Source organism: Glycine soja, chromosome 11 (assembly GCF_004193775.1).
Source record: "Glycine soja cultivar W05 chromosome 11, ASM419377v2, whole genome shotgun sequence".
Taxonomy (NCBI): Eukaryota; Viridiplantae; Streptophyta; class Magnoliopsida; order Fabales; family Fabaceae; genus Glycine; species Glycine soja.
In genome coordinates, this window is record NC_041012.1 from 14494393 (window position 1) to 14507291 (window position 12899).

At 33.4% G+C, this 12899-nt stretch overlaps 2 protein-coding genes across 5 annotated transcripts; one reads left to right on the plus strand and one right to left on the minus strand.

Moving 5' to 3' along the window:
* Nucleotides 1-722: 722 nt before the first annotated feature.
* On the minus strand, nt 723-6405 carry LOC114377496. 4 transcript variants are annotated; one of them, XM_028336031.1, is made up of 5 exons: nt 6190-6405; nt 5552-5824; nt 3673-3893; nt 1459-1880; nt 723-1007 (listed from the first exon to the last, which is right to left on the minus strand). In XM_028336031.1, the coding sequence occupies exons 2-4, from the start codon at nt 5790-5792 to the stop codon at nt 1503-1505; spliced, it is 840 nt and encodes a 279-aa protein (XP_028191832.1). In that variant the 5' UTR covers nt 5793-5824; nt 6190-6405; the 3' UTR covers nt 723-1007; nt 1459-1502. The 4 variants fall into 4 exon arrangements, with proteins under 4 accessions (XP_028191832.1, XP_028191834.1, XP_028191833.1 ...); XM_028336033.1 differs by lacking the exon at nt 723-1007 and having other exon boundaries at nt 1197-1880; nt 5552-5784; XM_028336032.1 differs by lacking the exon at nt 723-1007 and having other exon boundaries at nt 1197-1880; nt 5552-5807.
* A 1390-nt stretch (nt 6406-7795) lies between these two features.
* LOC114372949 lies at nt 7796-12812 on the plus strand. Its single transcript, XM_028330517.1, has 6 exons — nt 7796-8568; nt 8891-9054; nt 9132-9254; nt 9485-9966; nt 10050-10200; nt 10279-12812. The coding sequence occupies exon 6, from the start codon at nt 11556-11558 to the stop codon at nt 12810-12812; it is 1257 nt and encodes a 418-aa protein (XP_028186318.1). The 5' UTR covers nt 7796-8568; nt 8891-9054; nt 9132-9254; nt 9485-9966; nt 10050-10200; nt 10279-11555.
* The last annotated feature ends 87 nt before the right edge of the window (nt 12813-12899 follow it).

Consider the following 12899-nt stretch of genomic DNA (forward strand, 5'->3'; position numbering starts at 1 on the left):
TTTCATTGTACAACAATGATATATATTATAAATTCGTTGCATTTGAACAAATTCATAATTATACTTCTAAATATGTTGATAAAATTCAAATTTTAAGCCAGTATCCCAACCAAGTGACTCAATACTCAGATCGACTTGATAACCAGTCCGAATTTGATGACATTGGTTCAAGTGAAGGAAAAAAAAAATATTTAATCTTATATTTTAATTATGTCTATGGATAAGATAAGTCATATATAAGTGAACTGCGCAAAGACAGATACATCAATAGAAGCAGTTATAGTGAATGTTACCCGGTTGATGTCAAAATAACCATATCTCAACCCATTGAATGTTAACAACTTAGAGCCACAGAATGTAAAAAAATCAGTTGTCCTGGACTCGCTTAAGGCTGTCTAAAGTACTTTGGTACTACAACCATCAAAGAAGAGACCAAGAGTTCTGGTGGCACATCTTAACACGGATATGGAAATGTGGTCCACGGGTCCATGATGCTGAAAACTAACAAATGTCAGACGGTTACGTTGTTAGTTACTTCTAAAATCCCGTGCTTCTGTAATTACAGCAAAATGTGATTTGTTCTTTTCACCCCTTCAACAAGTGTTTCAACTAACTTATTTTGTTTTGAAAAAATAAAAAACAAAGCTATGGTTAAATTTTGTCCAAGAGCTTTAATATTTAATCCTTCTCATGCATGCATCTTCTAATGTTAACGATGTGAATAACAAAAGAATGCTGCTACTTTTGATAGTATACTTTGTAAGACTGACAACAATAATAATCTTATCTTGCTAGGTGAGATTGACTACATTAATCTTACATCGTCAATATTCGTCAAAGTTAAAAATCAAAATTTTTCAGAAGACTATGGATTATACAATCAGCGAAATTTTGCAAACTAGTATGATAAATACATCCTAGAATTTCTTTCATCAACATCAGGAAAACCCGCTACAGTTTCTTCATTATCTCCGTCGCCAGTCAAATTTATCAAAACTTTCTCCATCCTATAGCAAGACATTGGGATTTTAGAGGCAATTCGTAGTTTCGAGTTTAGAGGTAAACATGCAAAAACACTGCATTTGTTTTTAATTTTGGTTGTTTAATTTAATGTTTTTAACTCTGATCGGACTGAAGCATAAGGATTGGTGCTAAGCTATGCTTCTTCCGTGGTAGGTATAGATGCTCGCAGCATGTTATCCGAGCAATATCATCCTCTCCTTATGCAGTTGAATTAAATAGAAGATTGTATTACATGGTGTTGAATGTTATTGGTTTTCATAAACACAAACAACAAATATCCTACGTTTTAATGCACAACACCAATATAACGGTGTGCAACTCCAATGTTGATCTATATAAATAACAGCCGCTAAGAAACGTTAATTTCCATAAACAGGGTAGTAAAAAGATGGTAAGATGACAAAGCATAAATTATGTCAATTTAAGCATTTTCACCTGCAGTAGAAACCCAAAATGGAGATAAACCTTTGGGTCAAAACTCAATTGTAGTAGCGTGAACCAGTGTCATAGACACGGCCACCAGGATATGGGCCTCTAGGTTCAAATCCTTGATCTCTACCACCCCCAAGAAATCGAGCTCTCTCTCGGTAAGGATCAAAGTGATCGGCAGAATAGCCTAGTTGCACTTCTCCACCTGCACCTGAATCATTCACATTGTTGTAACCATGAGGATCTCGGGGTGCATGAGGGTCTCGGGGTGCCATGCCACCACCGGGGTAAGGATCCCTTATGATTTGCTGGTACTGCTGTTGCCTAGCATGTGATTCCCTTTGAAGAAATTCAGCTCTGCGGCTGCTATGCTGAGCTCGGAGTGCTGCTAGTTTTTCTTCATACTGAGCATTGATTGCATTTATTTTCTGAAAAGATATACGTACAACTTGGTTAAAGCTCAATTGAGACATATAGTTTTAGAGAATATATATATATATATAAAATCTACAGATTTTAACATGAATAAGATTATCTTCGTCACACCCAGTGTGCTGCAAATATCCAGCTTCAAAACATAGCGGTGTAGATTTTTTAAAATACAAAGATGCAGGTGACAAAACTAGACCCAGTGCTCACGGTTAGCTGACAGAAGAACCTAACTCCAGAATAACAAACCACTCTTGCAAAAGTGATTTTTTTTACATCCATATAATATTTATGAAGTATTCTAAAAATGGGTCAGAACCACACAACAAAGATCAGACAACACTGGGTAAGTTCATAGTTTGAAGATGCAAAAAAGTACACATAACTGCAGTATTTGTAGTCTTGCATCATCACATCAAGTTTATCAACGAAGATGCAAAAAAGCAGTATATAACTGCAGTATTTGCAACTTTATAATGACTTCAAGTTTATCAAATGTGATGGAAAAAGCCAAAGTATATGTTAGATTCTTAGAATGTGAATTTAAGCCTAACTCAACCCCAAAAACTAGTTCAAGGGGTGAGAGTTGTCCCTCACATAGATCTTTAGCCGATGTGGGACTTGGATTTTTCCCAATACATCCCCTCACGTCCAATACTTCTTGGGCTTGGTGCGTGGATAACAATGGTGAGTGGTCCTTTGGATTAATCTTGAATATGCTCTGATACCATCTTAGATTCTTAGAATGTGAGTTTAGGTCTAACTCAACCCCAAAAGTTAGCTCAAGGGGTGAGAGTTGCCCCTCACTAATATACTACTACTTGACTTTATCTTTAGCCGATGTGGGACTTGGATTTTTCCCAATAGTATACAACAAATGGAAAAAGGCAAAGTATATAACAAACTAGCCATTACAAACAATTTTTTTCTATCCAGAAGTTATTCTGAAAAGGCATTTAGCAACCCATTGATAAGCTTGCATTGCTGGGATGCAGTTCAATCCATGCAAACAGATTATTCTAGAAGAGAAACTATATCTCTTTAATATGTTTCTTACTGTAACATCTATAAAAAGTTTTACAGCTTCAAAAGTATGTTTAACATCTTCAAAAACAAACAAACTGTTGAACAAATCCCATAAGGTCTTAAACCAAAGTGAAACCCAATTCTTATTCTTACTCTTACAGAGGAAGACTACAGGATTGAGCATAAATGCAATTCTTCTTTTTGACACCTTTTTGTTTAGATCATCACATTTCAGCTATAAAAAGGGAAACTGACTTAAACTGAGTGGACTTTGTTGACTATACAGTAGCATAAAACATGTATAACAAGCCCTCTAACAAAACAAAATTGTCCAAAACTCAACAAGGTAAACACACATGCAAGTCATAACTAAGAAATGGGAGTAGGGCAAGTTTTTAAAATTGAATATTAGGAATAAGTTTCACACCACCCTGGGAAAGCTGGAACACTTGAAAAAAAATCTATTTGATTTTATTATTATTATTATGATAATTAGTTTATAAAATCTAAATACCCATGAAGCTGTCTTTCCAGGTGGCTCATTATTTGTCCCGTTTTCAGTGTGCTGATGCCCAATAAGTAATTTAAACCTAGTGAGGTCTGCAAAACTGGATCCAGTCCATCAAGGGTGTTGCATGATTATGGGTTCATCTATTAAGAAAAAAAAAGGAAAAAAAGACAAAAAAGTTGCAAAATGCGTAGAAGATTTAGCGTATTTCAAGAACACAGTAACAAATTAATAGTTTTTTTATGTTGAACACAAACCTCTCTGTGTCTGGCATATTCTGCATCTTCAGCATCATTCTGTTCTTTGGTGAGTTTAATGATGTCATCATGAAAATTCTGCTCAAGACCTTCAAAAGATTGTGATAAATGTTCTCCTTCATATCTAACATCCATATCTTCTTCATGAGCCTGAGATCTGGAATCACTATTGTTCCGGCTCTGCCCTTGAAAATAGGGCTTTGAAGCATCAACCCCTTGACCTACACTAGAACAAGATATGGCTCACCTAAGTTTAGGAGTTTGAAAACTATTTCCATGATATAAATGGCAAACCTGTAACCAGGCATTCTAGAGAGGGAAGCTAATGTTTTAACAATTCAAAAATAAGATAGGTTCTGAAAATGTGTCATGTTAGCTGAACTAGAATACTATTACAATAAACTTAAGATCAGACATCAATAATTAAATTCATCTCCTATACATGAAGAACTTCTTTAAACCGTGTTCATTGAAAAAGAAGCAAATTTTACAGAAGAATGTCAGGAATGTGAATAAAACATGCATTTAGCAACAAACTGGAAATGACAACATTTAGAAGGATTATGCTGCCCAATTTAGTTACATGATATCATCGTTAATCTGTTCACAAAGGACGGTCAAAAGTATTGGGTTATTACCTCACTTAATTACAAAGCAAGAATGAGCAACATTATCTTAATCATGTGTCATCAATGAAGATATACAAAATTAAAAGGTACATTTTTCTTTTAGTGGGAAAAAACACACTACTAGCATCATGATCTTAAAACAACATGCCTCACCTCAGTCACTTGACACAAGCAAAATCAAGAAGTAAATGGTTAAATGTTCTTCCCTATACTTATGACACATCAACATAAACCTACATTTCAAAAAGAGACAGAAACCAATGGATTAAGTTTCTTATCCCTGTCTATACTTTTCAAAAGAGAACAGGTTCAACCTTTACCTTTTGTCCAATCATTTTCAAAATTAAGGCTTTATTTTACCTTATCATTCCCATTGTTTTATACATTAACAAAACATGAGGTCATAGGCTTGAAGTTATACACTTATACGTATAATTGAGTAACTAAAAACAGCATATTGTTGGCTTAAATATATTTTTGGTCCTTGAAAACATTGACATTTTTTAAAAATAAACACTTTTTATTTAAATTTATTCATTTTTAGTCCTTTAAAAAGTTACAAAAATCAAGTGCTCTAAGTCCCTCATAAGAGACTAAAACCACATTGCTTTTGTTAAATGTAGGTACTAAAAACAAATAAACTTTTATAGGAATTAAAACCAAAATATGCCATACTTTTAGGGATCAAAAATATATTTAAACCACAATAATTTCATATAACTATAACTATACCATATATTATCTCTTTATTTTCTTATCTTCTTGTACTTCCTCTCCAAACTTCATCACTTTAACTTTTCTGAATTTTTTTATAAACTTCTATACACAAGTGCAGAGTGAGTTCATATGTCATGATGGCATTTATCAGGTGGTTTAATTCTAGCAACAACATAAAAAGTGGCCATCATACATACACGCTATGCTCCTTTAAGTCTGCATCATAGGTCCTACCCTTGTTTTAGTGAAAACCAACCATTAAAGAAAACATTTTTGTCAATTTCATGAAAAAAAAATATTGAATATATATTAACCTTGGCAAAAATGAAAATATACAATACGCTAACTACTCACTACTTTTAATCATGAAAACTTGTAAAAACAATATCTAATTACAACTTCACAGCATTTATTTCCATCTCGTGACATATTTCAAAAACAATGATTGTTTTAGGAAATCCAGATGCAGTGTAAACCTAGGTTAATAGAAGGATAAGTAAAGTAAGCAGAAAAAGGCAACGAATAACACTTGCCTTCATTAAACATTCGAGATGCCATTGAATTGGACATCTTCGATTCATCCATCTCCCATCTCCACTGACCCTCCGGCTTGGAATTTCCATACGGATTCTCTCTTTCTGGAGTAAAGGCCTCTAGCCGTCCTTCAAAATTACCCGACTTGGCCTCCCCCCTTTGACCAGCCATATGATGCATCTGGCCACCACCAACACAAGTGTTGGCAGATGGATCCCCATAGTGCCCCTGCCTTCTCATTTTCACAAACAACTCCTATGTAAACACAACCTCTGAGACATCAAAGCCACAAAAACCCAAACCAATCACTTAACCACACAACCCAAACTACAATTGTATGTCACCATGCATGTACCCATATCTTAGTTTCATATGAAATACTCCACTAACAAATTGAAACAGATATAACAATATAATTCACAGTTTCATACAAAATTTGGGAACTGAGGCCCAAATAAATCCCATCATAATTCATTCTTTGATTGAAATAGAACCTAGGGTTAGAGAAATCAAACTAAGATTAAGTATATCAAAGATAGCAAACTTTTGCAAATGTACAGAAAGTGCAATTTAATGGGGAAAATAAAAAACAAAAAAGACAAAAAAAAAAAAACTTTAATGGAGCTCTATAACGTACCGAATCACCAGGCACTTTTGATTATCGAGCTAGCGAAACGAATCGAGAGAGGAATTGGAATGTCGTGTTCTTCAATTATCGATTGGAAGAAAAAAAAATCAATTGCAGGTGAAGAGGGTGGAAGAAGTGAGAGTAAAGTGAAAATCCGAAAACCCTAATCGCGGTGGAGGAAGAAGAATATTCTACATGAGGCATTGCATCACGGCTTGCAAAATACACAGAAAAATAAAATAAAATAATATATATTTTTTAGCAAGAATATATAAAAATTAAAATGTAAAGAACCACACGTTTGAATTTTTATTTCTTAAAAATGTTAAATTAATTTAGTTAATAAAATATTATTTTAATATTAATTTACTTAACTGATTCGCGAGTTATATTTTTTAGATAAGATATAAATTTGACATTTTATAATATTTTTTATTATATATTGATGTGTGTTAATTTTAATTTTACTTTATTTTTTTTAATATATACTATTTCATATTTTTTATAGTTATTTAAGTACGTATTTTTTAATGATTTTTCATTTAAATTTAATTTAGTAAATAACTATAATAGATTTTAAATGTCAAAAATAATCAGCATTACATTATATTAGTTTAAGTGAAAATAAGTTTCATCTCTAAAGTTTTGGTTTCTATTTTATATAAATATTTGTTTTTATATTAATATAATGCAAAGAATTTCTTATGTTTCTTTTAGATAGTGAAATATTTTGCATTCTATTAATATAAAATAATTAAATTATATTAATGAAAAAACACAACTTAAACTTGATTTTCACTATTTTTTTGCTTTCTTATTTTTTGAGACGGATAGAAAATTATTTAATTATTTTCTACATTGACCCTTTCATCACGTCAGAGAACTTATCGTTGAGACTTATTGAGGTTTGGGGGTTGGGGTTTTTCTAAACCCATTCAAAAAAAAAATGATCTAGTAGTTGTTGAGAAAGAAAAAATGGAGAAAGAAGATATCACAGGCTCGAATTTTCATATTTCTAATAAAATTAATAAATTAATATTATTGATAAAAAAAATAGAATTATAATATTTAATATCCGGTAACCAATTGCTGGGAAATTTAATAATAGTCATGATATGTATACATCTTGTAATTGAGCTGGGTATTCTTGGTACTCTTTATAAATATGAAAAAGTTTTTGCTGATAAAACAACCCACCTTCTACCCATCAAACCAATCATATCTCTCGTAATAAAAAATTCGAAACAAATTTTTTTTCATAATTTTTCAGGCCATTAAATATGAAGTTTTTACGATCATGGATGAAGTTTTCAAGCACTTTGACCACCATATTAGAAAATTCCATTTTTTGGTGAATTAAAAGATTATAAAATTCAAGCATATAATTCTTATCTATCTATATCATATAAATAAGGCCCCGATGCTTACCTGATCGTGATAGGACTAACGTGTCACGATGAGAAGCGACCTCATTCCCGCCCTAAAAGGTCACTGTCAATGTGCATTTATTGTTTTATGTCTTTTACGTTTTCTTTGCTTCATTTTGCTTCATTTTCCTTCTGTTTGGAGTATCCCTATTGAGTTGTGCACCAACTCCATTTTGCTCCCATGACGACAAAAACAAATGCACTTTCATTTTCATCTTGGTCGTGAACGACACTGGAGCTAGAGGCCGACAATTACGTATCCCCTCCTCTACTAACAAGTTTTTTTTTATACCATGATGTTGTTGATTTCATCTTTTTTTGGTTGTGATGGAGCATTGTTTCTGTTTTTTTTCGTCGTTTCCAGCTTATAGGCTACATGTATTTGTTGTGTTGCCTTGATTGGGTACCTTTATTTTTGGTTGTATGAGTTTTCTAAACATAAATGGTTGAATTTCTTTTGGTGTGCTCCGTTCCTTTCATTATTACTTTATGGTGTTTGTCTTTTCGTTTACCAACATTTTGTTCATTTAGTCATTTGTTTCTTTTAATGGTTCCTTAATAGGCTAGAGGTTGATCATTACGTAAAGGTTTCTTTTTTATACCATGATGTTGTTGATTTCGTCTTTCTTTTGTTGTAATGGAGCGTTGTTTATGTTTTGTCGTCGTTTCTAGTTTATTTTTTCACAATAGGTTACATGTATTTGTTGTGTTGCCTGGGTTTGTGTAGTTGAAGGTGTTTATTAGGTTTTTGGTGCCTTGCCTTCGTTTAGTTTTGAATCCATTTTCACTTCCATTGGCCATGTTTGGACACATGTTATCTATTACTAGTTTTTGTTGTCATGCCTTTCTTTTATATACCCTAACTGCAATTGCTATTTTTTTTGTCCGAGAACAACAAAGAAGCTGAGAAGGACAACCACAAAGTAGTCGCCTCATACGTATCCCCCAACCGTTAGTGCAGGTTCATTTCTGTACCCTACTTGGTGATTTCGTATTTTCTTTGTTGTCAACATTTGGTATTGTTGTTCTCATGTCATCTTGAGCTCAGTTGGTATCATTGGCTAATTGGTTTCCATATTTCATGAGTTTGTGAAACATAAATGGTCGTATATATTTTACTGTGGTTGGTTCCATAGTTTAGTTATCAATGTTTATTCTATTTGTCTGCTCCACCGATATGGTGTTTTGTTTGTTTTTGGTGTTCAATATTGTCTGCTTCAATGTTTCATTGTCCATATTGTATTGTTGTGTTGCATAAATTTTTTTAATGCTTCATGAACCAGAATATTGTCATTTATTTCAAGTTATGTCTCGGAAGGAAAACATGTTATCTGAATTGCAAACAAAGAAAGATACTTGGAAAATAGTTGTGCGAATCACTGATATGTGGCATGTGAACAAGCACAATGGTAGACTAGCCATTAACATGGTGTTGATGGACCATACGGTAATTGTCATGTTGTTCGGTTTCATTGGTTTACCTAATTTAGTTTTTTTTACAATTTTCATTTGTAATTGTTCCAGGGTGCAAAGATTGGCGCAACTCTATGGCAAGAATTGTTCCCTGAATTTGAGCCCAAGTTGTGATGTGGTGGTGCATATTTGATTCAAAACATCAAGGTTGTTGACAATAATTCTGAATACAAAGTGAGTACAATTAAATTTTTGGTTTATTTCGTCAAAAATACGTCTGTGAAGGAGGTTAACAGATCTGAGATTCCTGATAACATCCATGTCATAAATGAATTTGCTAATATTATTTCCAGCATTGCGTCGCGTGATACGTTAGTTGGTATGTCGTTTATCCTTTTTGTAAACAAAATAGTATGTATATTCAACATAACTGAAAATTGTGTTTCATTATATTTTTTAAATAGATGTTGTCGATGTTGTTGCTGAAGTTATTGAATGTAAGACAGTTAATCCTGTGTGCAAAGTTACTGTGAAGTTGAGAGATAACAAGTATTTTTCCTTCCATTAAGTTGTAAGGGCTATTAATATTTAAACCATTACAAGTGCTATCATTTTATGTTTTGTTCTGTTGTAGTGATGCTGAGATCATCATGACTGTGTAGGAGGAATATGCTCTTCAGCTTGATGATGCTATCGAGAAAAACCATTTTGTTCAGAAGTCATTTATCATTATGTTAACTTTTGCTAAGATCAAAGATCCGAAAGGCCGGTGTTATGTCAATTTCTATTTGTTACATATTTGCTTCATTTGAATTTATCAATGTATTTATACATGTAACTCTTATTTTTTTGCAGAGAAGTATCTGCTCAGTGTCCAAAATATTAAGCATGGGTCCAAGTTGTATGTCAACACTGACATTGCAAAAATCCAACAATTTTGTGATAAGTACGATGCAAGAATTTAATTTACTTCATTTTTTTATAAATACTGTTTATGCAACTCAAATTTCACGTTGTTTCATAATGCAGTTTACGTGTGTCATTTTATGTTGGCGGAGTAACAGATGAAGGATGTGTATCTTAGTCCCAGTATACCCAACTTTCACAACAAAACTCAGGGGAAAAGTTTTTGCATAATGCTCAGATGTTGAGGTTAGGTGAAATAAGCAGACTGAGACAGGTAATGTTACTGTTATTTGGATATGATTAATGATCATTACAATTTAATCACCATGTTCATATGATTTTACTCATTTAGGACTGTTATTGTTTGATCGTTGCTATGGTGGATGAAGTGATGATTGATACACCATGGAATTATGATAGTTGTCCCTACTGTACTACAACGTTTGATCCTCCTAAAAAATCAACAGTTTGTTTACTGGAAAGATAGTCAACCAATTGGCATAGTACTATCTAAGAGTACAATCAAAGAATCAATGTTTACAACTTGAATGGATTCTAATAAAATATGTCATCATGGACGGGATCTTACTTATGTTGAATATGTGTCCAAATTCGTTTATGATGCACGCAAAAGATGCTAGAAACCAAGAAAACAAGGAAATACAATTGGCAGGCTCATATGGGTATCTCCTTCCAGTGGAGAGTTGTTTTACATGAGGATGATGCTTTCCTCCGCTAAAGGGTCACAATCTTACAAAGATATTAGAACAGTAGAAAATGTTGTCTACCAAACATTCAGAGAAACATGCTTTGCAAAAGGTTTTCTAGGAAGTGATCAAGAATTTGTTTGTGTTTTACGAGAAGCAAACACTTGAGGAACTCCACACTTTCTTAGGAAGTTATTTGTGAAGCTTCTATTTATGAATACCATGGATAGACCAAAATATGTGTGGGAATAAACTTGATAATGGATGGCAGATGATATTGTATTTAATCATAGAAGACAAGGTAATTTCATCAATCCTAAATAAATACATATCAATCATAGCAAACAACCCACTTGCTAACAATGTCTTTGTTATACTATTCATGGCATTCATCTCACAGACAAAGAAACAATGCATCTTTGTTTGACTGAAATTGAAACCTCCTACAAGCCAACAGAAAAAGCCTACGAGATTTCCCTTCAATGTCATACCCAATAGGATATGCTGCCAACCCGCACAGAAATAAGCTCATCTACAATGAGCTGGCTTATGACAAGGACATTTTGGCTGTTGAATTTAACAGATGCTATCACTCACTAACAGGCATTTACATCATATTTTAGTTTTTCTTAAAACAATATTCATTCCTAACAATCCATACTACTAATACATTATGCATACATTACTAAATCCATATGAGCATGCTTCTATTTTTGATAAGATTATGCATGTGGTTGCAACTCAATCAAACGGAGTTTATTTTCTCGATGGATATGGTGGCACAAGCAAGACCTTGGTCTAGAAAACTTTATCATCTGCTATACGCTCTAATGGCGGCATTGTTTTGATAGTGGCTTCAAGTAGGATTGCCTCAATCCTACTGCCTGGGGGTAGAACAACACATTCTAAGTTTGCTATACCAATGCCTGCAACACAAAATTCTACATGCAATATTCATCAGGGGAGTGACTTGGCTGAATTGTTGCAGATGACAAAACTCATAATTTGGGATGAAGCTCCAATGTGTCACAGGTACAGTATTGAGGCACTTGACAAAGGCTTAAAAGACATCATGCACAACGATAAACCTTTTGGAGGTAAGGTCATTGTTTTTTGTGGTGATTTCCGTCAAATACTACTTGTTGTGCCAAGAGGTAATCGCTCTGACATTGTCCACGCAACTCTAAATGCATCATACATTTGGGACCATTGTCAAATTCTTAAGCTGACAAAAAACATGCGATTGCAATTGAATTTTGCTGTCCATACCAACTGTGATGACCTCAAACTATTTTTTGATTGGCTCCTAGACATAGGTGATAATAAACTTGGAGAACCTAACGATGGTTATGGCGAAATCACCATCCTAGATGAGTTTCTTATCAAGAACTTTCAAGATCCTATCCAGGAAATTGTTGAAGCAACATATCCAGACTTATTACATAACTATAGCAATGGAGATTTCTTGCAAAAAAGAGTTGTTCTAGCCTCTACGAAAGAAGTTGTTGACAAAATAAATGACTTCAACCATACACCATGTGAGGTAGCCTCAAAACAAGAAACGAACTCAGCCTCTATAAATGTCCTATCTTTGATTCTTGGTGAGGAGAAAGAATATTGTAGTGTTGATAGTGTTGATAAATCTAATGAACTACTCAGTCATGCTTTCAGAGTACTAACACCTGAATTTCTAAACTCATTGAAAACATTAGGAATACCTAATCACAAGCTCAAAATCAAGGTTGGTACTCTCATCATACTACTACGAAATTTGGACCAGGCTAATAGGTTATGCAACGGAACTAGACTTATTATTACAAGGCTTGGTTCAAATGTGGTTGAAGCAGAGATTATTACTAGACCCAATATAGGTCATAGGACATACATACCAAGAATGAATTTGTCTTCTTTTGATTCTCCATGGCCATTCAAGCTAATTAGAAGACAGTTTTCATTCATGGTTTCATTTGCAATGATCATTAACAAATCTCACGGACAGTCGTTGACACATGTTGTATTGTATTTGCCAAACCCAATTTTTTCTCATGGCCAGCTATATGTTGCACTCTCACGAGTTCAAAGCAAAAAAAGACTCTATATTCTTATTCATGATAATCAAGGCACTCCCAAAAATACTATCATTAATGTAGTATACAAAAAAGTATTCACAAACTTATAAACATAGTATGCTTCTCAAATTCTTATTTCTACATATGCATTATCATTAATCAAATTCATTTTCTATCAAAACATTATTTGTTTCTAT

What these genes read in the sequence shown, in the direction of transcription:
- LOC114377496 (XM_028336031.1), bottom strand. Translation starts at nt 5,792, where the DNA reads ATGAGAAGGCAGGGGCACTATGGGGATCCATCTGCCAACACTTGTGTT. An exon ending in ATCTCGAATGTTTAATGAAG is followed by an intron (nt 3,894 to 5,551) that starts GCAAGTGTTATT and finishes GTTCTAGTGTAG; the next exon opens with GTCAAGGGGTTGATGCTTCA. An exon ending in AATATGCCAGACACAGAGAG is followed by an intron (nt 1,881 to 3,672) that starts GTTTGTGTTCAA and finishes ATATCTTTTCAG; the next exon opens with AAAATAAATGCAATCAATGC.
- LOC114372949 (XM_028330517.1), top strand. Translation starts at nt 11,556, where the DNA reads ATGCCTGCAACACAAAATTCTACATGCAATATTCATCAGGGGAGTGAC.